This window comes from Wyeomyia smithii, chromosome 2 (assembly GCF_029784165.1).
Source record: "Wyeomyia smithii strain HCP4-BCI-WySm-NY-G18 chromosome 2, ASM2978416v1, whole genome shotgun sequence".
Lineage (NCBI taxonomy): Eukaryota > Metazoa > Arthropoda > Insecta > Diptera > Culicidae > Wyeomyia > Wyeomyia smithii.
The window spans coordinates 171,315,661-171,342,166 of NC_073695.1; the positions used below are offsets into that span (position 1 = coordinate 171,315,661).

The 26,506-nt window shown below is 36.4% G+C and overlaps 1 protein-coding gene across 4 annotated transcripts in view; it reads right to left on the reverse strand.

Annotated features, from left to right (window-relative positions):
* Positions 1-26,506, reverse strand: part of LOC129726008 (nuclear receptor corepressor 1) — a 100,637-nt gene that overhangs the window by 68,622 nt on the left and 5,509 nt on the right. For all 4 annotated transcript variants that reach the window (XM_055682523.1, XM_055682527.1, XM_055682525.1 and 1 more), the window contains one exon: positions 22,329-23,019. In XM_055682523.1, the coding sequence (XP_055538498.1) occupies positions 22,329-22,462 (134 nt within the window). In that variant the 5' untranslated portion in view covers positions 22,463-23,019. The remainder of the gene's footprint in view (positions 1-22,328; positions 23,020-26,506) is intronic.

Here is a 26,506-nt window from a genome sequence, read left to right on the forward strand (position 1 = left end):
ATTGTTGAAGTAGATCTTATGCTTCAGGCTTGCACAGAAATCCCCGATGGGACGCAACTTGAGGATGTTGGGTGGGTTCGCCAACGGATATTCATCCGCTCAAACGATTCATACCTTCGAATAGTTGGACGAGGCCAGATCCGGCCAAAACACCGCGTCTTCGGCCTTATGGTATTTCTTGATGAACGACGCAATTAACTTCAGGCACTTCGTAAAATAAATTTCCATGTTCACGGCCAGTCCAGAGCGGAAGAAGAGCAGCACTGCCATCCCATTCTCAATGATTGTCAGCCACAGCAGCACCTTCTTGAGGATCTTGATGTGTGAAAAAAACTTAACCTCGGTTCTCACTTCCTTCGCGGGGGAGGTAAAATACAAAATGCCTTGCCAGTCGTTGCCATCCAGGGTAAGACAGGTCACGCCGTCCATCACCACCGGCATGTCGTGATTTACCGGGAAAATCTTTATGAATTTACCGGGAAAAAAAAATTTGACCATCTTATTCAGGTGTTGCCGCTGCGTCATTGCCTGTAGCTCCGAGGCTAGCGGGCGGGACTGCTACTTCCTGACATGTACATCCATGTTCCTCAGGTACTTTTTCACTGTTTAGCCGGTTGCACCAACCTCCCGGCCAAGCCCACGTAGCAATGTAGCCACTTTTCCCTCGGTCTTTCTCTTTATCATCTTTTGGAGCTTTTTGTCGCTCAGGGTCGTCGGCCGTCCGGAACCGGGCTTTCTTTCAAGGCTCTGACTAGAGAGCTTCGTAGCCGCAAGGTTACAGAACCCGCTTTGATAAGCGGGTGGTCGTGGGTTCGAATCTTAGTAGAATCAGGCCATTTGGTTTTCCAAGGACTTAAACATGGGTTTATTCTCAGGCTCTCCACTACATACCCTTCTTTCAACCTTAATTCTATAGTATCCCTGCTGACTTTCATTCTAACAAAAAAAAGTCCCTTCTTTAACAAAACTGGTCTGAGTAACATATAATAGTTCTCTACAGGTAATTGTGATTATGGCACGATCTTGGTTTTTTTCCGTGTTGGGTATTTTCGTCACTGCGACCAATTTTTTGATATTTTGTGACAAAACGATCTTGGCTGAAGGAACGTGGTTTCGATGAGACTCCTTCCTCTTGACAAAAAAAAGTTCTACTTATACTAAAACTGACCAGAGGTAAAGCACTAAGTGCCTCTTCAGGTAATTGTAATTGTGACGCGGTGTTGGTAGTAGTAACGAGGTTTCGATAAGACTCCTTCCTCTTGACACAATAAGTCTCTCTTAGAATGAACCTGGCCAGAGAGGAACGTTAGGTGAAGTCTCACTTCAGGGAACTATAATTTGGCTATATTGGTAGGATAGAAAGAGGCTCGGTATTGTAGAGCAGAAAGCTTGAAATAGAAATGGATTCAATAGTGATACTGGCAAATAGTATGAAGTGCGGAATACAGAAAACACCTGGGCAATATCACAATAGATCAAATGTCTCTGGTCGCAGTGATGAGTCCACACAGAAAAAATTGTTGTCCAATAGTGCCAAGATGTTGTAGATGCAGGAACAGGCGTATCCGGTGTCCACGAACTGCCGCACGATGTCCTTTTTCGACGCGACGGAGTATCATTCTTTAAACGCGCACACTTCTGAATGGAGTAGCTTCACTATTTTCGCGATCACGGTTAGAGTTCGACGAATAGAGCTGTCAATTTTTTCTGCTGACCTATGGGTTGATATAATTGATGCTGTCTGCGTAATTTCATCAGTGCGTGCAAGGGTAACCCCATGAAAATTCGGCAAATTCTGTCTTTTTTTTTACCGCAAACGTTAACGAAAACTTAGTCGCGCATCTATTATTCAAACGCCTTCGAAGAACGCAATATGTTATCTCTCCTTATTGCTGTTTTATGAAGAAAATCGAATTTTTTCTAGATTTTTAAAGATTTTTTTTTCTATTTCTCTCGTCATATTTTTTTTAGACGAACACAACAAATGAGCACAAGTTGGACGATCCTTCTCCAAGTTGTGGATTTTCACACATTTATGTCCCTCTCCTCAATTTATATAGAGACTACGAAAAACTAAATACCGTTTGAGACATGCTCTTGAAACAATGCATTCCTTATTGCAGTGCTAAAAATCTGCGTATTCTTCTCTGTGAATCAAATTTTTGTCAATCGTTAAGAAAAACTTGTCTTTCAGTCATAATTTGATATCCGTAAACATTACACTGAAGAACACATATGTTATCCTAGAGCTCAAACTGAGAAAGTATGAAAGATCATAGTTTTTACTCATTCCTGTGAATTTTGGTGCCTCTAGCAAAGATAACATTTTCAGAGAATTAAATGAGTTTTTCCGTAAGTCAACGTACAAGCGACGAACTCGATGAACAATTGCTATGCGGCCCTTTGACGCACTTCTGCATTCACTAGGAGCACCAAAATTCACAAGAAAAGAAAGCTAAATCTTTCTAGGACAACTTTTTAGTAGTGCTCAAAAGTTTCGTCATCTCGAAAAAAGCCTCTATGCTAAATTTCAGCTCAATCGGGCTTTCGGAACATCTGCCTTAAAGCAGTCAAAGTTTCACTTTCTTGATCGATAAAAAAATGACCATGAAATCGTCGTTATCGAAAAAAAATTTTTTGATGCCAAATGTCTTAAAAATGCATAGAACGTCGAGATCTGGTGTTACCTAAAATTGTTCGAAAAAATCGACTTTCTGGGACTTTGAAAATTTTTGAGCTTGGCACCGAAGGAATACTAAAACTATGAGCTTTGAACTTCGCTTAAAAGTAGGGCTCAAAAGTTTCGTCGTTTCGAAAAGAGCGTCCATTCAAAACTTCAGCACAATCGGACTTTGGGAACACGCGCCTCAAAGCGTTCCAAGTTTTACTTTTCCGACCAAAGAAGCAAAACACAGGTAGGGTAAGGAAGGGACATTTTCGGCACTAATAAAAATCACGATGTATAAAGACATGGTGTAACGATATGTCAAAAGCAGAATCGGCCATATTGGAAAAAAAAATTACCAGTGAGTAGGCTTGTTTATAAACAACTAGGGCATAAAAATTATCGCATCTTATAATATATCATTTGGATGCAATTAAATTATAAATATGGCTGCTACATACCTTGCTACCAATATTCATTAATTCGAGAAACAATTTCCAACTTAAAACACCTGAATTTGCGGTATTCAATTGCCTACCCTTACTAACACGCAGAGAGTCCTGAGTAAGAATCCCCAGGATACCGATTAACACGGTGACGGAATCGTGAAAGGAATCGCAAACACGATCCGGAGGATTCCCACTCACGATTCTTTTTCAAGAATCCTAGAGCCATATACAGGGCATTCCTGATGATTTTTTTTTTCAGGAATCCTATTCAAGGACGCTCACGAATCCAATGTGAGGAATCCTAAAGAATCTATGCGAATCATAATACAATAATATATAATATTATGTGTTCGTCCGGGTAGTTAGTGAGGATATATCAACAAACACGAAAAAGTTATTCGCTGTTGCATAGTGATGCTTCGTCTCCAACCCTCCAAAGTGAAAAAAACGCTTCCTCACCCCGCGCCTACTTTTTGGTCAAACCGTTACACCGTGTTCTAATCATCATGCTAAAATAACTTCTGAGGGGTTATGAACAATGTGCGAAACTAATTTCTTGCATTATGATACATTGAGATGATAAGAAGCATCATGCAAAAAACTAGCTTTGAAGGTTGTTCCCAACCCCTGTGATTCTATTTTATTCCCGCTGAAAATACCCTTTCTTACCCTTTTTTTTCTTACCCTAGTGAAATATGAAACTGTCGATATCGATTTTTTTAAACCGAAATGCATGAAACGTCGAGATCTGGTGTTATCTCGCAAAACAAAATTTGAAAAAAATCGACTTTTTGGGACTGAAAAAATTTTGAGATAAGAAGGATTTCCACCTTTTTTCGAGATAACACCAGATCTCGACGTTTCATGCATTTCTAAATCATTTGACATATAGACCGTTCCGATAATTATAAATACACTTACGATCAACCGACATTTAAAATAACGTGCAGTATTCAACCAAACGTTGGCTGCGTCCTGTTGTTTACATCCAAAAGAAACAGATGCTGTCATTTTTTCTAACATTTAGTGCGAAATTTTAAAAATGCGTGGCCTTCTCCCAAGCAAAGAAAGCGAATTGTGCACAAATGGGGCACTGTGAGTGGTCTTTCTATAAGAAAATTAGCCAGAGAAGACAAAAAGGTTAAGGAATACTACAAGCGGCATCCTTCAGTATCAGTACGAGATGTGGCGAGAAAGCTTGGAACCTCGGCGAGTAACGTTATGCGTGCCAAGGGAAGAATGGGTCTGCAGACCCGTCGGAAGCAGAAGCAGCCAAAACGAAATCCAAAAAAAGCTGAATCTGTGAAACCGAGAGCTCGGAAGCTTTATGACAAACTTCTGACCAAAAAAATGGGGTGTGTTATCATGGATGACGAAACCCACATAAAACTAGACTATAAGACTCTGCCAGGACCGCAATTTTATACATCACCGAAGGGAAAGGATGTCCCTGGATCAGTGAAAGCCATTTACACCGTATCATATACACGATGTTGTTGAAAACATTACTCTTTAGAAAGGAAAAAAGGAGGAACCCTATTTTCCATTTATTGCTTGGTTCAGCAGAACATAATACATATGCTGCTCATTGTTTTTGGCTGTTTGAAGAACATCATGTCGCCCCAACAGCAAATCACTGACTTAGATTTAATTTTAACTCGTAGTCGGCAGCGAGGACAAAAAATTTACTCTTAGTTTATAAGATACTTTTATAATGTGAGTAGATATAATTGGCTTCATAAAACATTTAATTGTATTGTGTATGTCGTATCATATAAACGTAGTTTGAACTAAAAAAAAATTTTTGCCTTTTCGTTCAAACAAGCGATCGTATATTTGAATAAAAGATAAAAATTATATTCGGGCAATTTCTTTTTAGAACTAGGCAATCATTAATTTTAAAATTATTATAAACTAGTAACATGTAAAAATATATTTTTTATTTGAGTAACTAACACTAAATTTTTGAATATCTCGAAATTGCATGTCGCGAACAAAACTCAGGCTTGTAACAATATAGGTACAAAAATGAATAAAATTGTATTTCAAAGAGTAAATTGTGCCTTTTCGTGAAATGTAGAAAAATGAATTAATATTTTCAGTTTTTGAAAATAAAACAACACCTTAAGCCGTATGCAGTAAATATGAGATTTATCATACAATTTCTTTACACAAACTGGTCATTCTAAAAACCTATTGATGGAAGTGATTACGGAGATGATGCTTCGATAAAAGATAAAACATTGATAAAAATATATATGGAATCAGTTGCTTCTTTGTAGCTCAATCCAGCATCAAAACTTCCAATGCCGACGCGATGAAAATAAAAAGAGCATTTTTCAAAGGCAGCACATGAATGCCTCCTACTGTGTATATTATCATTAGATAACGAAAGCCAAGAGCGCGGAGCGCAGTAGAGTAAAGTTGCCTGTATACTGTTACCGACCCATCGACCGTCACGAACCCCTTCACACTTTCCTTTGCGCCTCTAAACCAACCCGCAATCCGTGTGTACACTGCGTGCAAAGCGAACTAAACTAAAGTTGAATTGAGCTGATCTTCCTCACACAGTAAACAGCTTCGCCAACTTGGCAACAGAGCATTTTTTCACTTTTACCTGCCTTACCCCATAGCACACCATGCCTCCTGGCTGTCTTCTGAGTGCGCTTAGCCGCAGATATTATTTATAGCGAACGTTGCTGAATATGTATGTCGATATACAGCCTTAGTTCATTCAAAAGCAAATTTATACGTGTTACGGATGGGACATCGCAGACGTTGGCTGTCATCGTTTTTTTTTTTCGCTGGCAACGCTGTTGTGTTGCTGCTCTGTTATTTTGCTGCTGATGCTGTCAGAAACTTGAGAAATGAAATTTGTCCTTTCGTTTCATTACCACAGCCGCCGCTCTTTCGGGATTCACTTTATGCTAAAAGCAAAATTGTGTCGTAATACCGTTACAGGAAAACACGAAAAAGGCGGAATTACTGTGGATATTGCAATGTTCACTTTCCGACAGCCTAATGGATGAGGGCTAGCAGTGCATTTGGTTATTAGGTGTGATTTTCCTCACTGGCTGAGTTATTCATACAGCACAATTATACATAATTGACAACTGAACTTTAGAAATGGCGGCCGACAGTAGCGCTAAATAACGTCTAAATATAGCGTTAATTGACGATGAAAGCCAAATATAATGTCCCTTAAGCTGGAAGTACAAAGTCAGCAGAACAAAAAGTTAATAGCATGAAAATTTAGTGCTCATTCGATGCTCATTTAATGCCATATCGCCGAATTTAATGCTCCATCATTTCTTTGAAAAATGCATTTGTTTGTTAGCTTAAGAAAATAGCTACCAGACAATATGCGAAATTAGCATTTTCAGTCACGAAACAGTTCTATAACGATCAAAAACATTTAATGCTCATTAAATGCTTTCGAAAAAACCTGATTTTCATGATAATTTTATTGATTTTGTATAAATTTTTAACAATATTATAATAATATGATAATATATGAACAGCTTCAATTTTTTCGAACATGTTCCTCTGAAAACAATCAGAATCCTTTTGATACGATTAGATACCAAATCAATGCTCCCATCTGCGAGCAGTTCCAATAACTTAGGTGCATTTCTCATTAAGGTGAAACCTCATTGAATCCAAAAATGGCCGATTCCGAGTCACCACTTCGAATTTTCGAAAGCACAAGACTCGGAAATAGTTAATGCGTTTCCTGTGAAAATGCTATTTTATGTTTGCTGTGGTGAAGCAAACATAAAATAGAATTTTCATAGAGAACGCAATGAGAATTACCGAGTCTTGTGCTTTTGAAAATTCGAAGTGGTGACTCGAAGTCAGCCATTTTTGGATTCAATGAGGTTTCACCTTAAATATATTTTTTTCAAAAATATTGTTCTGCTAGCTTAAGAAAAAAGTTAGCAGAACATTGGCCAGAAACAGCATTTTTAAGCAATAAACTGTTGTAGAATGGTCATAATAATTTGATGCTCATTTAATGCTCTTGAAAAAACCTGATTTTCATGATAATTTCATTGATTTTGTATAAATTTTTCAAAAATATGATATTATTTGTATAGCTTTAATTCAGGGGCGACTCGTCCATTGGTGCAACCTGTGCAATGCACATGGGGACGTCAGGCAAAAAATGAATCAAATCCAAATTCATGCTCTTATTTTCTTATTTTTTAGTTTTATTTTTAAATAGTAACAAAGGGAATTACTTGCTTTTATTCGCGGATAAAATTGTAGTTACTTCCCCAAACTCAGATTTTCAGAGTTTCTAGTTGAACAGGTAGGTTCAACAGCCACGAGTCGCCCCTGCTTTAATTTTTGACAAACATTTTCCTCTGAAAACAATCAGAATCCTTTTGATACGATTAGATACCAATTAAATGCTTCCATATACGAGCAGTTTCAATAACTTAAAAAATTTAATTGAATTAAAATTGAAATTAAATTTAAAAAATGTAATTTAATTTATTGAGATTTGTTTGCTGTCTCAATTAGGATTTATCATTCGTAGGGAGTTAAACCTACTTATCAAAAAAGAATATATACTTACAACTAACTTAATTCTAAACTTATTGACTAAAAAGAGTGCTCATCGTAGCAATTTAGAATTGCAACGATTTTTGTCGAAAATTGTTAATAATTTTATTTGACATAGCTTCATGTTTCAACACCAGTAAGTCTATGTTATTCGAGTGTACCAAACCAAGACGCTTCAAAATCATTTTCAGAATTTTATTCCGAACATGTTATCTGTGTAAAAGAGTAAAAAAATGGACGGTACAGCGGTACAGCTTGGAGAATTTTGTTTTGATTGGGAAATTGAATTTTGTTTAAATTGCCTTGCCTTAACAATTGCTAGACGGACAGGGCATTAATAAAAATTTGACATATGGTTGCCGTTACAATTCGCACAGCGAAAATTTTTACTCTCTTTCACAGGACATATGGCCTTTTTGTGAGAAGAGTCTCCCCAAATGAGGCATTTTTGGTCCAAGTTACAGATTTTTGAACCATGGCCATAACGTTGGCAAATTCGCAATTGGGCTTTTCTCCTCCCCCAAACTATCTATATAACTCCCACTTTACCTGAACATTATGGATAGCAGCGGTTGTCAAAAAATTTCAAATTTTTAACCTCAGTGCGGTTAGCAAAGTAAAGCCTGGGTGCTACATTCCGATTCGGAAATTGACATTCTGCTTACTATACAAAGACTTCGCAGCCGACTGTTTGCTACGATCTTACAGACACTAACAGTCTCTCCCAAACCGAGACTCGAACTTACGACGACTGGCTTGTTAGGCCAGCATCGTACGACGAGACCATCTGGGAGATAAGTCCGGTTAGAATGAATTAAATAATTAACAAGGGAAATTCCAGCTCTCTGACTTTTCTCGCCCGATTTTCGTTTCATTAGATATGCCAATTAATTCTGTTGGGGTAAGTTTGATGATCGGTGGTTGAGCGGTGATGATGATCTCATCAACGGTTTGATCGTTGGTGAGACCTTTCAAGACAACCTCGACCGGCTTGGTGTTCTTGATGTCATAGGTTAAAAATTTGTATATCTTATCAGTTTAATACTGAACAAGACGATTATGGCCTTCAATTGACTCAGCTAATAAGCATTCGCCGCTAATAAGCATAAGCAGTTGATAAAACAAGTGACCAAATAGTACCCAACAAATCGAAAAAAGGGACCAACAGTTGTTAAAAAAAAATTTTTTTTCTTCACCTATGCAGTTGTTAAAAAATAGCCAGAGAAGTTATTGTTATTGAAAAGAATACGGAATAAGGCATTGGGCGATCTACAGGGAAAGATCAATCTTCAGGATCGATTCAGCTGAGCGGTCCCAGGATCGATCCATCTGAAAATATCGGAGCTGCAGGATCGATCTCTGTTGAATCGATCTTTCTAAGCACTTTTTTTGAGGCGCCGAGAAAATTCACTGAACCAAGCGCCATTTTTTTTAATTGAGTTAGGTATTAACACCAGTGTACGTGAGAATGAAAAATCTATCATTCATGAAGAATAGAAATCATTTAAATAGTTCATAATGATATGGCCTATTACAGAAGACGAGGCGAGCAACTCGCCTCACCTCCAGGCACTGACTGAGAGAATGCGAGTGAAACATGTTTGGTGACAGCTGAGTCGAACAGTTTCGCAGACCAGCTACTTGTCCAAAATCCAGCCATCTGCAATATCAAAATTGGTCAGGCGAGTAACTCGCCGCTCGCCTCGTTTTCTGTAATAAGCCCCAATTACAAAAAATCCCTAGAACATTGAACATCGATGACTGGAAATCATGTTTTTGGAGATTGGTTCGATCTGGTTGTACTCCGATTATTTCATTACTGCTAGTGCATCACCAGTTGCATTATGGGCAAGAATGGACTATATAGAGGTATGATGATGTCATAATCGCACGCAACCATTCAAAAGCCGATAAGACAACATTAGAAATGGTACACGATACCTGACAATCACTCAAAATTGCATAAAAAAAAGTTCTGCGCGCTGAAAAATATTTTTTAAGAGATAAAAAAAACAAATAAAAAAATAAACGATCTTTCCGACTTTATCAGGACAAAAGAATTGATCTGAAAATCAATAAAAAAGGATGGTAATCATATCTTTATCATATTTCGAAAATTTAGAAAAAATCAATAAAATTATAATTTAATGAAAAATGCACCAAAAAAAAAGGATTCTGCTTATTTTCAGAGGGAAATGTTTAAAAAAATTAAAGCTATTCATATATTATCATATTTTTGAAAATTTTTTACAAAATCAATAAAATTATCATGAGAATCAGATTTTTACAAAAGCATTTGATGAGCATTAAATTATTATGACCATTCTACAACAGTTTTTTGCTTAAAAATGCTGTTTCTGGCCAATGTTCTGCTAACTTTTTTCTTAAGCTAGCAGAACAATATTTTTGAAAAAAATATATCTAATGAAAAATGCACCTAAGTTGTTGAAACTGCTCGCATATGGGAGCATTTAATTGGTATCTTATCGTATCAAAAGGATTCTGATTGTTTTCAGAGGAAAATGTTTGAAAAAATTGAAGCTATTTATGTATTATCATATTATTATCATATTATTGAAAAATTTATACAAAATCAATAAAATTATCATGAAAATCAGGTTTTTAAAGAGCATTTAATGTGCATTCAATGTTTTCGACCGTTACAAAACTGTTTTGTGACTAAAAATGCTATTTTCGAATATTGTCTGCTAGCTATTTGCTTAAGCTAGCAAACAAGAGCATTTTTCAAAGAAATGATGGAGCATTAAATTCGGCGATATGGCATTAAATGAGCATCGAATGAGCACTAAATTTCCATGCTATTAACTCTCTGTTCTGCTGACTTTGTACTTCCAGCTTAAGCGACATCCAAATATATAGCTGACAGTAAACTTCGCGGTAAGAGTCATACGGCAGTAAACTTATCTATTTGATTTTGCCAATAATTTTTCTTTGGTGAACAGAAGATATTCAGAGTTACCATAAGTGTTACATAAACGTGAAAGACATCGTGCCAGAATTTTCATCGGGAAAACCGTAAATGTTGAATGGAAAATGTTTTCGGGCTGATTTCAACAAATTTCACCCCAGTCAGTGGTCTCAAATGAGCATGTTGGGACAATCAAACGCATCCTTTTTCTAGTAGAGAGAACTGGTGTCAGATAAACTACTCTGCTCTAATCCATAATCGACTTTTGCGAACATTACGTACGTAAATAAATTTTGATCCAGTTTACTATCACGCCCCAGTTATCAAACGTATTAAAGGAAGAGATTCCGTTGAATATCGCCATTTACAAGAAGTTTTGCGGTTATGTAGTATAAATGTCCTGAAGACTTACATATTTACGTGCGATTTAGTTGAGGAAAACGTGGCTTGGCTTACGATAAAAACTCAAACACGCCACTGGAAACTTTACTTCACTGCTCTATTTTAGATCACTGCACTTGTAATTTTATCACTATTTTCAATTTAACTAAAAGTAAAATTCAAAAATGAGTAAAGTAATATCCCCACGAAAAAATTCTGACAAGTAGTGAAGCTATCGCAAAAATCACGCGAAAGCTCTCTGAAATATTTACATCTATTCTACACTCAGATCAGGTGTATTCTGAGTAGAGGTGCATTCATAATTGAACTGAATAATATTACACAGCTCGATCATAAAGCAAAACATCAATTTTTAAGAATAGTAGTGGATACCAACCATATCTGTAGGAATAGACTTCAGTGAACTGATTTTCAAGTTCTTTTTAACATCACATAAATTCGTTCATCAGATCAATATCAGATTACGTACATAATCTTTAGCCGTATATTTTTAAGTGAGCCTGTAGTAAACCTTTTTGTATATTAGCTGAAGACTTTTTAAAATTTAATTGAAAGCATCTTTTTTTTTCCTTGGTGCTACATTCCGATTCGGAACTCGACCTTCTGTTTCTTATACACAGACTTCGCAGCCAACTGTCTAGTGCACAGGACAATTGCGGGGCTAGTGCTACGATCCTACTGACACTAGCAGTAACTCTCGAGCCGAGACTCGAACCCACGACAACTGGCTTGTTAGACCAGCATCGTACCTCGAGACCAACTGGGAAAGCATCTTACGAGTTGAATTAATAATCTTTTTTGTTAAGTTTAAAACAAATACAGTATATATTTCATATAAATATTTCCCGACTTTTCTACAAAAGGAAAATAACTACCTTTTTTGTTTAAAAAATTAATGGATGCGCATTTCCTGTAGAATTGATATATTACAGCATGCATAGAATCACCAATCATGTAACACGCTCTGAAGCATTGATCAAGTGTAAATGAAAAATATCGAAAGGAAAGTCACATACATAACACGCAGACATTAAACCGGTCTCTGCTTGCGGAAGAACATTAATATGCATTACACGTACACGTACCAACCTAAACTGGTTTCGAAACTATCAAGACGAGATAATTATAAAAACAATACTAAAGGGAAACAGCGAATTCGAACGCAATACCGCAGGAAAAAAAAAGTAAACTTTTCGACGAAATTACGTCTGCCCAACTATAACATCTCGCTCATGTTGTCATAAAATGCCTATTTAATATTGGGAATAGAAGTTCAAATTAAATTTTGTTTTCTAATGTTTCACGCTTTTCGATGTATTAGACATTAAAAATGAAAATTCATGCTTTTTTACCATTATGCAAGAATAATAAACATCCGATTTTGCAGAAAAAAATGCTCAGACAATATATCGCGAAAACAAGCATTTCATTTCTTAATGACCATTTCCGCTGTCACATCATTCTCGGTACACCACAGTCGCTGAGACATTCGACCACGGAATTTTGCAGAAACCTAACACACACACAATGATTTTGCACTGCACGACAGAATGCAGCCATGCGAAGCGAGTCACATTGCCATTTAATCGATCCTTTGTAGCTATTGTTGTATATCGAGAAGATCGAAAATAGAAAAAATACCTCTGCATTTTCCTTTTATTCATGAGTCGCTCAGTAGAATATTGAATCTATCACTTCCAGCAACGTGGAAAAGGCATGTGTTTATTGTACTCGTTACGGACCGTGACTTGACGCTATGCTTATCCAGTCCAGTCCAACTACTCGATAATTTGTGAACATCACGATGACTTTACTTATACTACTGACATCGTTCCGCAAACATAATCGCCTCTGGGTAGGTAAAAATCATTACCATAGCTATGTAAATTTGGCACTTGTCAAATAAAAATGTGACAATGCTTGTCATGGGGATTTTGAAGTAGAATACTTCTCTCAGGAAGTTCGGCTACATAGGGATGTGAAATGAAATTCTAAAACCAAAAAAAGTGAAAAATATGTCCAATTTCAAATGCTAATAAATCGGTTAGTATTCTATGGATTTCCTTCGTTCTTGTAGCAATAGATTGGAAAATCTTCTAAGATTCTTCCCAAATGAAGATAATTGTAATTTTGTTATTCGCACTATTGTACTATTGAAAATAGTCAAGCCTTGTCAAAACGAAAAATTCGACCTCTGATTGGTCGTTATATGATTGCTTCCCAAGCACGGTCGACAGAATCATATACCTTGCAATTGAAAACATGCTATTTGGCCTATATAAGAGCTTGTTTCAGCCGGAGCCGCTCATAATAGTTCTAGACAGCGACAACAGCAGTCGTTTTTCCTTAGCAGCAGCACTAGCCCTGTGGTTGGTCACCACGTCTCAGGAGCAGTTAATTCCCCCACTGTTGAGGCAGCTCAAAGGTTGTGATCAGCAACCGATTTTTAACCGCAAAATGGCCTTTTCAAGGCAAATAAAAAAATAATTGAAGGTTAATAATTTTCTGGCATCAACACAAGCAGACATTCTGTGCGGGATGCAATCAAATTCTCTTGTAGTTGTCTAATTTTTACTTTATTCAGTAAACCCCCCACTGTAGGGGCAGCGCAAAGGCTGCGATCAGCATAACCGACTTTGAATAATAAACTGCCCTGTTAGAACGCATTCACAAAAGCAGTTAGTTCGACTATGCAGAGCTAATATGAAGTCGATTCAATCAATCAGCATAAACAGAATTTCGTCGTCTCCCAGCTGCCAAGTTGCAACATGATGCAACACGCAACAGCGAGCAAACGAAATCGCTTGATGTTACAAACCGCAATAAGATACGGGTTAAAACCGTTGCGTGTATGAGAGCACCATCGGTGTTTATTCGCTGGATACAAAAATCATATGCGAATTGTGGAATAATTTGTCTGCAGAACATTAGGGGATGGAACAACTGAACTGAAAGGCGTGGCCTATTACGTAGCACCCTTCGTCTATAGAAGAGTGTTTCTGGGAAAACTAGCTACATTCATTAGTCTGAAGGTGAGCTGGATAGACCTCCACAACGTTGACAGCAGTAGCAGCAGATATCAGCACTCAGCAGTAACAGAATATAGCAGCGGGTTGCGCCTGTGGCTGCCTTTAAATTAAACAAAGCACTTGCCCTGTGGTTGGTCACCACGTCTCAGGCCTCTGCCTGAGTACGAACGCCAACGCGAGCGATCGGGCGAGATTTTTGCCGTACATCAGCCGGCACTTCCTCTAATGGAAAAGTTGGATCATTATGTTCAGAAGAATATGACTGTCGGTAATATTACAGAGATGCGATTGCATTATATCCGATATGGAATTGAACAATTGTTCTTTTGAGGACAAATAAAACACTTAATTTGAAGAATTAATAGTTTTGGGTACCAGTAGCAGTATGGTAACAGCCTCAGCGGTAGGTAAAGTCGGTACTTCCATGAGGCGGATGTTATAAGCAAGTAAATGGAAGCGGCACGGCGAAACAGTTCGGGTGTGCTTAAGCCTGTAGTACACTTTTTGTCTAATGGTCAAATATTTGACCTTCTGACATAATGGTCAAATTTATTTGACATCATGGTTGTTGTTTGCCCGTGTTTGCCTCATGTTAAAATTAGCGAGTGACAAACAATTATCTTCGACCAAATTTTTATCTGTCAAAAAGTGACAAATATTTGACGCTTGGTCAAAGAGTGTAATACAGGCTTTAGACGCGCGTCATTTTTCGTTGTTGATATTATTCCCCACATGAAACGACGCGCTTTCGTACGATTGCGGCGGTATTAGCGGTAGATGCATTTGCCAACACTTACTCCAGTAAAGCCGTGTTTAATTTTCAATGTGAAAACACCTTTCTATTGTGTTGTGCGCATAAGGCCTCTGCCAGGCTAAACGCGAAAAGCGGCCGGAACCGATTCGCCCGGCCGTAGGTTAATGTACAGCCGTAAGTAGAGCTGTGTAGAAGTATTCTACTTCAACCTTGCGGTCGTGGCTTTGCACACAACCCTCCTGTGATTTTTTCTACTCATGTTAAGATTTTTAACGTATACAACAGGTCTGACATAGAAGACACACTGCCACACTTTTTATTTTAATATGTTTCGTGGTTTGCTGTTTTAATGTATCGGATGATCTTTTCTAAACCCGCGAGTGGTGCCATGTGACATCATTGGACTAGAGATTGCAGTTATCTTAAAAGTACGGTGGTGAATAACACACAATTTTTTATGAAATTTGAGCAATAAGGAGATACTAGAGCGATATGAAGCGCGGCTCGTCACGGTCTTATAAGTTAAATGTTTAGCTATAAGGCGTACTGCCCAAAATCGCATGATTGGTACCACTTGCAAAATTGGTTGTTCGAGAAAATGACACTTTTATATTTTGTCCTTAAATGCATTGTTCCCAATATATTCTTGCACAAAGACACTTAAAATAACCTTAGTATCAGGAAGAAAGCACTACTTTACTATGTATACATTGAAAATTACTTTTGAAGTCAAATTGGTTGAAATTTTTGCAATGATACTTTTACGCCGTCACTTTAAAAGGTACTTTTGGAATATATCACATGGGAAATAAAGTTTCTCTTGTATTCGACAAGCATGAGCTGAATATCAGAAACGAATCACCGATAGTTGGTTACCGGACCAGAATAACTTCCGAGTTCCAAAGGATGCAGATGTGGATTTGAATGGAAGCTTTTTAACAAAAAAGTTGAAAAAGTTAAATAGTGTGACAATTATACGGTTATTTCCGCTATGTGACAAAACAACTTGGTATTTTTTACGACTTTTTTCAATTAACATAAGTATATTTTTTCAGATGTAAAAAGTACATACTATTCTAAGCATTTCTCAATAAAAAGCCCGAAATCTATAAAATGTAGCATGTTACAATTATGCGATTACAGGCAGCGTACGCCTCAATTAGGCGAAATAAATTATGATGGAAAATAAGCTTACACGTGTCTAAAGCAGGTATTAGACGAAGCAAATATTTGCTATTTTTCAATACAGATTAGAGTTTGTGCAAATAAAAATCGTACCAAAAATAGCAAATATTTGCTTCGTCTAATACCTGCTTTAGAAACTTAAACGCGGTATCTACGTGGTTCCACGTCATGCTTTGCTATAGATAAGTAAAACATCTGACATCTAATCTCTAGACAAACAATTGCAGAGAGGCGTCTCGCATGCTTTGTCGCTCTTTTGAAAATTCCAGAATTTTAGTTAGATGCTAAAGGTGCGAAAATTATCACTGAAGATTGAATTACTTATAAACTAAGAGTTCAACTGACTGTTTTTTTTACGGTAAGGATCAACCATTGCCGCCAGAACCATTGTTATATACACAATGCTTCCACAGACCAGAAAAGAACAGACCAGAAAAAAAAACATCAAAACGGTTAACGCCAGTTTGTTCGTTATGATGTTCCAAATGGAAAAAATACCGTTGGTAGCATCTTTGACTTATGTCCATTCTATGTCAAAATGACCGATATTCTTAGGAAATTCATACAAACTCGACCAGTAATTGGTTTTAGTCTCTCAGATTTCGATGGTACTTTGCAGGTATAAATATCTGCCTACCAATTTGCATGACCAAAAAAACAAGTCTGAGATTTGAAAAGGGCGTAATTTTCATTTCAATACAAATTGTATTAGTGAGAGGTCGCTCAATCGAATTAAACTCAATAAGCGGAGAAATATTTTTTAATTTTTTTTACTGTATGGACTAATCACTGCGATCGGAGACATTTGATCTTTTGTGATATTGCCCAGGTGTTTTCTGTACTCCGCACTTCCTATTTCTGGCAAAATCACTATTGAAGTAAGTGATACGCTTATCATTTATATCTGTGCTTGTGTGTGAGTTTCACCCTTCCGTTTCAAATTTATTGCTCTACTATACCGAGCCTCTTTTCATTCCCTACCAATATCGCCGAATTACAATTACCTGAAGAGAACTATCTATCACACGTTACAGTTTTATTATAAGACGGATTTATTTTGGTTAGGAGGAGAGTCAACAGAGGTACTGTAGAATTCAGTGTGCAGGAAGGGTATACCCTTCCACATATATGTGGTGGGGACCCTAAAAATAACCCGTTTAAAGTGCTATGACAACCAAATGGCCTGATTATACTAAGATTCGTATCACTGGTTAAAGTGGACTCTGTAACCTTGCGGCTACGAAATAATTATAAACGATAAATAGATAAATCCTCTTTCAACTTTGTTTTATGGTTTTATGGTCCCACATTAACAATAAACGATAGATAGATAAATCCTCTTCCAACTTTGTTTTATGGTTGCAGGATTGGACCACTTGTACCGAAGATAAAGTTAAAATATTTCTATTACCCGAAAGTATAACCTTGAACTACGCCACTGTGATACAGACAAATTAATTGCACATGAATATACCTCGTATTTGAGACAAATTCAACCGTTGCTACACCCCTTTCCTGCCCACGCTAATGAGATAGATAAAATCTATTGCTGTGGAGTCTCATTTTTTTCCAAACTTACGTTTTACTTAGAAAACGCATCTTTTTCAAAACTGGTACAGGTCTTGCTCGATTATATATAGTCTCCATTTTTTCAATATATATAATTTTTTTGTTCATTTCGCGTGAATGTTTTGTTGTTTTTGAATAAATAACAATTTTGTTTTAACCAACTCACCTATAGTCTCAGACATCAACACATTACAACCCTAAACATCAACTTGTTTTTTCATTATTTCCATTATTTTTATGGTACTTGCTGTTCATATATAATTGAGGCCGATCTGTATAGATTCTTTCGTTGCTGATTCATTATAAAGAGAAAAACGTCATATATATTTTTGAGACGTTTAGGGCAAAATTGGTACATGTGTCATTTTTACACTTTTTGGGTTTGTTGCATCAATTGATGCATACGCAATAATATACTAAAATATCCATGAAAAACCAATTGAGCAAAATCATTTCAAATCGCCTGGAAATACGCGAAAATTTAATCGACCATTTTTGATTTGAATGAAACTTTGCACACGTATTTGGCTTAGCAAACTGAGCATTTTTCACAGGTGGAGAGATTTTTGACACCCATGAGTTACATTCTAGAAGGGCGTATGCCTTTCGGCATAGGTTTTGTTCGAAGCATTGTAGCTCAGAAACCGTTGGTTGTATAGAAAAACTGTCTGAGAATGAGTTGTAGCGAATCGAAAATGCACCATAAAAAAAATCCACTGTACAAAAAATATTTTTTTGACCAAAAGAAGTTAAAAATAAGCATTAAATTTCAATTTAAAAAAAAAAAGAGTTGAATTTTTTTTCATTTCTTTTTTCAAAGAAACTTGACGTTAATACGCAACTTTTAAAACAAAGTCCAGGATGGAGAAATGAAAAATATTTTTTTTATGGTAGATTAATTTTTTTTATAAAAATTCTAATTCAAACATTTTTCAAAATATTTGTATTCTGATGATTTTAAAAGATGCAGAGAGTCATTTTGAATCTAAAAGCTCTTGGTAGTAAACATTCTAAAGGCATTGGTTTTCGAGTTATTTCTAATTTAAGCTCGAAAAATTATAATTATTTAGGAAAATTCACGTTTTTCTTAAATTGTACATGGTTCTCCAGCAAAAACCATACGTTCATTGGAATGCTTGATCAAAAATATACGATTCATTCTTTGACAACAAAACGATTGGGAGAACGGTTCTCAAGAAAAGAGTTAAATGTTCTAAGTGATATAAATATATATAAGAATCAAATATTTATTTTCGAGTTTTATTATCTTAGGAACATATTTTTTTATGACATAGATACTTTACAGAACTAGTTAACCTTATATTTTATATACATCATAAGTAAATGATTCGTCATCTTTTGAAAACAGCTTCGTTTGTATCTTATTTTCTGAAATCGGAACAAAAGAGTAATACTTTTGTGTGGCAGCTATTATTATAGGTTTTTTGAAAATATTGCTCCATTCTGTTACTCCTTGTTCATATTCTTCATATGATACCCAACTAAATGACATTTTTTGATAAGACCATTCATGTTCTTTAGCTAAACTTGCATTTCGTGCCATTCGTTTTGATATGCCACCAATTGCATCGCATGGGCCTTTACCATGAGAAGTCGCAAAAAAATGCCACTCTGCATCGACGTTATATTTTGTTTTGAACTTGCAAAGACTTGCAAAGTTTTTTTCTATTTTTATATTGTGAGGCAGCTCCATCAGACATTAATATCGCTTTCTTCAACTCTATTGTTGTTTTAAAAAAACTCATTAATTTGGCAATGAACACCTGAACGCACAGAACGGAAACACAAAATAAGCTGTTTTACAGAAACTGGAAGTCGCCATTTCGAAATTCCAAATGACATATGGGATTCCACTTTCGCAAGTATTTGAGTTGTTGGCCAAACACCACTTTAGGCTATTTTCCTGAAATCGGAATGATTTTTTTTTGGATCTTTTTTAGAGTTAGGTGATGTGTTCGCGTATTTTGACTATTGATTAAGGTGTATTTGGAGATATATTTTGCATGTACTGGGCTCAATATGGTGTTACCTTTCTTGTTCGTTTGGCTCCAATTTTGACGGATCGTTTGGCACACCGCATATCTCTCCCTCTGAGTATCTCTAGTTTCACCATACTCATCGCTACACGAAAGCTTTCTGAGAAAAAATCATCTTGATGGTCTATCAGCGCCGCGTACGGTCGGTGTTGACAACAAGAGGTAAACAATGTTCAAAAATTTAAATAATAGTTTTTTAATTATTTTAATCTGAAATATGCCTACAAAAACTAAATTTTCGTGAACCACAAATTAAGAGCTTTCGATTGATGTATATATCATCGTTGTCCGATTCATTTGAAGCGAAATCATTTTCAGAGATGGCTTGACTCAGTTTTCTGAAAATTTCTCAGAAATCACTCAACCACAAATTACCACAAATTGGATTTCGAAACCACTAAATGTTGGTGCTAAAAGAATTAAAAAAAAAACTTTGTCAAGCCATCTTGAAATGAGCATGTACTGGATACAAATATAATAAGTATTGCATTGTGGGCAGCGTTTATCTGGAAACCATATTTTTCAACGGTACGTTTTTCTCAGCATCTACTGAACCGATTTGGCTGCATTTTTTTCACAGCTTGTGAAAATGGATCAACTAACCTGTTACATAGCTGTTTTGGAAAATTCCAAAAATTTATAAAATAGCGTCCATTTAAGTAAAAAAAAATCATGCAAAATCACTATTTAAAAAATCCTAAAAAAATTGAAAAATCAGATTTCAAAAGACGGCTATGTAACAAGTTAGATAATCCATTTTTACATGCTAGAAAAAATAAATCAGCCAAATCAGTTCAGTAGATGCTGAGAAAAACTTACCACCAGTTGAAAAAACATGGTTTCGTGAAAAACGCTGTCAACAGCGTAATAACTCACTTAAATATAATCTACGGCATGCAAAATACATCTTCATATACATCTTAATCGATTGTCAAAATATCCGAGCATAATTCATTATTTTTCAACTTTTCAGAGTAGGGTCCCCCGTTAAAGTTGCCACCAGGTAGTCTTCGGAAAATTCGAAATTACCATGGACGAGTTCAATTTTCTAAAACTGGTTTTAGTGTTCTTCATTTTCTAGGGAATTACGGTAGAAACTGCTATTACGGCGGTCAACTAGATATGGTCCTTTTTCAACGAATGAGTATCTCATCTCCCGATGGGCCACTTATTGGCCACCTTAGGTCGTATTTCGATCATAACATCATTTCCCTTCTAGTTGACACCGCAAAAGTGATTTCGAGAAAATTTGGAAGCTCAGGGAAACTCACTCTGGATCCCACATTCCGGTCAAAAGATGATTTTCTTTCTATTTAACCCTCCAGGAGTAGTTTTGGATAAAACAGAAAGCTCTATGACCACTTTAGAAAATTGACCTCTCATACGGTAGTTCCAGATCTTACGGAGGATTACCTGGTGACACAGCATATAGAAAAAAAAACGAAAAGTTTCAGGATAACCAGATTGCGAAACGTTCAGTGCTGAATATCTCAGACACATGTACCACTTTTATCTTTACACTTTTTTTTCTAGAACAAAAGTGGTACATGTTTTTGTACTAAAATTTGTGCATGTTTCTTACCACGTTCACGTTCTAAAACTTTCCAAGCAATGAATTATATAATAAATAATATATTCCAAGCAATAAATTATTATTCGAGTGTTTTCATTAATTGTGTCTTTTGAAAAATATACTCAATGGCATATGTACCATATATATCAGGTTACCAATGGGATGTATGAAAAAAAAATGGCCCTCGAGTATCGTTTAGTAGTAGAGCTCAAAAGTTTCCTCTTCTCGGATAAAATTCCCATACAAATTTTCAGCTCAATCGGACTCCGGGAACACGTGCCTCAAAGCGGTCAAAATTTCAACTTTATGATCGATGAAAAAATGCACATGTAGGTTCATGAAGTTGTCGATATCCAAAAATTTGTGTTTTATGCCAAATGTCTTAGGAATGCATGAAACGTCGAGATCTTGTGTTATCCGATTTTTTCTTTTTTTTGGAAAGAATCGACTGGGGATTTAGGAATGTTCAAAATGAGGGAGTTTCCCAGCTTAGAAATTTTTAAGTCCCAGAAAGTCCCTTTTTTTAAATAAATTTAAATAAAATTGAGGCACCTGTTTCCCAATCCCGATTGAGCTGAAATTTTTTGTGCGGATATTTTTCGAGAAGACAAAACTTTTCAGCTTTCCACTAAACGAAATTTGGAGGTTTTTTTATTTCATACCTTCCATTGGCCTCAGCTCAAGAGTTTTGAAGTTCCAGAAAGTCGATTATTTTTTTAAATTTATAACGTATCCGGTGTTACGTTTCATACATTTCTAAAAGTTTTAGGATCAAAAAACAATTTTCGATATCGACAATGAACATGTGCATTTTTTCATCTGTCAAATAGTTGAAACCTTGTCCGCTTTTAATCCGATTGAGCTAAAATTTTACATTGGACCTTTTTTCGAGTAGACGTTTTTTTTTAATTATACATCCCATTGGCGCCCTAATATACATCTGTATAATCGATCGAGTATAAAATTGAAAAAAAAATGACAACAAAAGCTGAAGTGAGCTACAAACAGTATAATTTACTGGTACGAATTATTATTGTTTACATACATCAGTCATTTAACAGCTTTCAATATTTCAATCATCAATTTGATTTGTTGCATAGGAGCATTCTTTTGTTGTGATGGTATATCAATGAAAATTTGACATTACCTATGAATTTGCGCAGCGCCTGGTGGCACACGCTGCTGAAATGACATCGTTGGAGGAGGCTGCGGCGAAGGGCCAGTGTCGGCCCTCTGGCCTGGCGGCCCAACCTGCTGCACTGAACGTATAGCCGCTTCCATCTCATTCCGAAGTCAGCATATTTTTCCGTAGTTGTTTGCACACAGTTGATTGCTTGAAATGATTCACTTTACTGGAAAATCACTTCACTTGCTTAAAGCTCGGTTGCCAAAGGCTACAACACTGGCAAGCACTTCACAACATCATTTTCATTTTCTGCAACAATTCTTCGCTTTATTCTCGGTTTCAAGCTTGCCCTGTGATGATTTCACTGTGCACAAAATTTCACTTACCATCACCAACGAAACAACTAGCAGATTTTTTTTCGTTTCTTCATGAAGACTGACTTATTTTTCGTATATTAACAACAACAAATTACTCTGGTGGATTATTTCAGTAGTATGTTATAGCTATGTTTAGAAATAATCACTTTTTTTCACTTTTCCACTTTTAGCTTATCGGCTACTATACACAGCTATTTACATTTACTATACTTGCACAATCATTACGCTATCACTCCATCGGTCGAATATGAGGGCATCATTCCAATTGTAACGTGTTCGGTGGACGATGTAGCAAAATGAAAAAGAAGAAAACTGCTGGAAATCACCTTCTGCACCTGTTAGAGAAAAAAAACACCATTAGAACCGTATTCGGAACAAAAAAACTATGATTTATGATATTAAGTGTGATTTTTGGTGAGTCAAAAATGTAGTATAGAGGTTAATGTTCACATTTTTTAATTTTTTTTCCGAATACCCTTCACAAGCTTTAAAAGGATTAGTCCAAATTCATCGCAAACCATGGCAACGCTGCATGACGTTCTTGCAGTTTCTTCTTTTACTTCAACTTCAAATCATGATACTTCATTCGGGGTCAACCACAGTGGTTATTAAGCCATGCACCTTCTGTAGGTCTGAACCTGATTCAAGTGTTCATGTTTTACCCCTCTTGTGTTATTCTTTTTCGGCCGTATTATTCTTCTCTACCTTTCTCAGAAGCACCTACTCTTCATCGCTCTTCTAGTCGTCTGCGTTGGTGCGTTTGATTACCACCGGTGTTTCGTCATTCCTTTGCAAACACAACGAGCCCAACCCAGTCGATATTCAGCAGCTAGATTCAAGTGCCATGCTCACCAAACACACGCACACGGTTAAATGACAAAAAGTGATTTTTCCAGAATAACCGGAATGTCTAGATGAAGGGGCAAAGCACACCGGTACACAGAGTGCGAACTCGTAAAATGAAAATGGTACTTAAAGAAATTGGACAAATAGCGCATAGTGAACAAATCTGTGCAAATACTATAAAATGTCATGTAAAAGACATAATTCTTGCTATTAGAGAAATGGTAGCAGCAAGCAACGTTAAACTTATACCTTTCTTCTCAAACTATCCACTGCAAATGAAAAATACTTTGCAGAGTTTTTTTCTTTTTACAGCGGAAATTCCCTAATGGAAACAATAAGAAGTTCAGACCGAGCTCCGTTATTTTGTCCCAAATGCAGAGTGTCCGCGAAAACAACGAATATCATTTCATTTTCATCATTTATTGCTTCAGTTTCTTCTCAGATATCGACTTGGGTGATTCCAAACCACGACCCAGTCTACAGAGGCGCAGGAAAGAAATACACAATGAAGTCAGTAGAGGCATCGGAAGAAAATCCCAACTGCTGAATAAGAAAAACAACCTTCAGCGCTGGCAAACATGCGAAGCATATATGCTGTGTGTGGAATTTTCCTCCACGAGACTTGTTTGTAAGCATCGACTAGCCAACATTCGCCAAAAGTAGCTCACACATTCGCACACAGGCCGCAGCTGAAATGCGAACGAGAAGCCAAGAGCGAGGTAATGTTATTAGGTATACTCATAGGTCGGCCATCTTGATAAAATTTTCTTGAAAACGGCAAAGCCAACGATGAAGGGGTGGTGTGTTTTGAAATTTTTTATATTTTATTTATTTCAAGCAACAATTAGGTACGTGCGTAAGTCGTGCTGATACACTTTCAAGCAGATGAAAATTCTCTGCAAAGCACATGCACAGCCAACACATATGTATAGTAATTAAAATTGAAACCATCCAAGCTGTAACCTGCTAACTGAGAACTAAGGTACCCCAATAAGTTTACGGAATATGTAATAACAATAATACAGGAAAAAAACCGGCGGCCTGCTGTTTCATAATTGACTTTTCAAGGCAGCTGATGACGATGATGACTTAGAGCAACGTTAAACCACTGCCAAATGTGCTGGTCACCCATGCGGTAGATGCGGCATTGCGGCAAGCAGGGCAACGTGCCAAAATATCGACGGCAAAAAAATGCAATCAACTCTCATGAGTCAGGTTATTTTTTTTCTGCCGTCTGCTGGAAAACCTGTTTGAACAGAGTGGTAAGGTAATAAAGCAATATATTAGGATATTTTAACCAGTTTAGGCACTAGTTTAAACCGGTTCCACAGCTTGAATTAAGCGTTACTGTAAATTCTGAACATTAATCTGCTATCTTAATAGATACCAAATTCGGAAAAGCTCCAAAAACAAGTGATTATTATAAGTATACTACAAAACATTTTGATTGTTGAATTCAATCAAATTCAACTATGTCCGAAATTTCAAACCATTTTGTAAAAGGTATTCATTTTTCAATTTTGTTGATCTGGTTGACTTATAAAAAATCGCGAAATAGCAAGAATCATTTATGCCTCGGTGGTTTCAGAACATCTGAGTCCAGTTATTAGTAACATTTTAACCCTTTCAGTTTGTAACTCCTGATTACTTGACATTTAGGAAAATTACACGAAGCACACACAGAAGCTCTCAAGCAATCAAAAATTTTTCGAGGAAAAATGTGCTCCCAAACGAGTTATTTATTACCAACACAAAAAATTGCGTGAAATATGCATGTCATTTATCTCCCAGCTGGTCTCGAGATACGATGCTGGCATAACAAGCCAGTCGTCGTAGGTTCGAGCCTAGGCTCGGGAGAGACTGTTAATGTCATTAGGATCGTAGCGCTTGTTCCGCAATTGTCCTGTACACTTAACAGTTGGCTGCGAAGTCAGTATATAGTAAACAGAAGGTCGAGTTCCGAATCGGAATGCAGCACCAAGGCTTTACTTTATGCATGTCATTGAGAAGTGTAAGTTTTTGATTTTAGAGTAGCAATCACAAACAATGGTCATGAAAGTAATCATTGTTATTGGTAAAAGAATTCTTCAAGTTTTTCTTAAGTGTAAAACAAGAAAATTGTAGAAAAAAGCTTTTTTTACAAACTTAGAAAAATCCTTTCACAGTAAAAACTACGAAGAATTGCATTTAGTTTTTCCTCTAAGGGACCGTCCACATTCCACGTGGACAACTAAAGGAGGGTAGGGGATACACAAATGTCCACGCTTGTCCACGGAAAGGGAAAGGGGGCAATTATATTATCCACGTGGAACGTTTTTTTTTAATGGAATTCTGCCAAAAAACACATTGGCTTATAATAAAATTCTACAGATATTCGGATTTTTAGAGTCGTTTCATCTATACATATTTGAGATAACTTGAAATCATTCCATTTGTGGCCTCCTCGTTTTTTGGAAACATTTTTCAAACATGCTGAGCATATGTTGAGAACCTTTCAAGAATTTCGGGTGTAATTAGATAATTGTTTTATTGTCTCTTGTTAGCAGTATTGTTTAGACTATAGTGACGTGTCGATTTTATCACGATTCGGGAAAATATTATAAAAACACGATTCAATTCCCCTAGCTGTGCCATCTAACAGCGAAAAATTTTCAGGCAACCGCTACTTTTAAGGAAAAGTTCTTTAATTGCCTAATGAATCATGACTTGATTGCCGATCAAATTTAAATCAATTTTTAAACTTATGAACCGCTTCAGTACTACAAGATGTATAAAGAGCGGATAAATTGAATTGATGAGAAGAAAATATATCGTCTTTTATATTTCCAATGACGTTAAAATAAACTATTGTACGATCTCATAATTTTCCTTAAAAGGCCTAGGCCTTTTACTTGTCGTAGAAAGATCTTAAATTGGTCAAACGGCTTAAAAGCTAAAACATTTTCAAAATAAAATAAATCAAAAAATACGATTCTA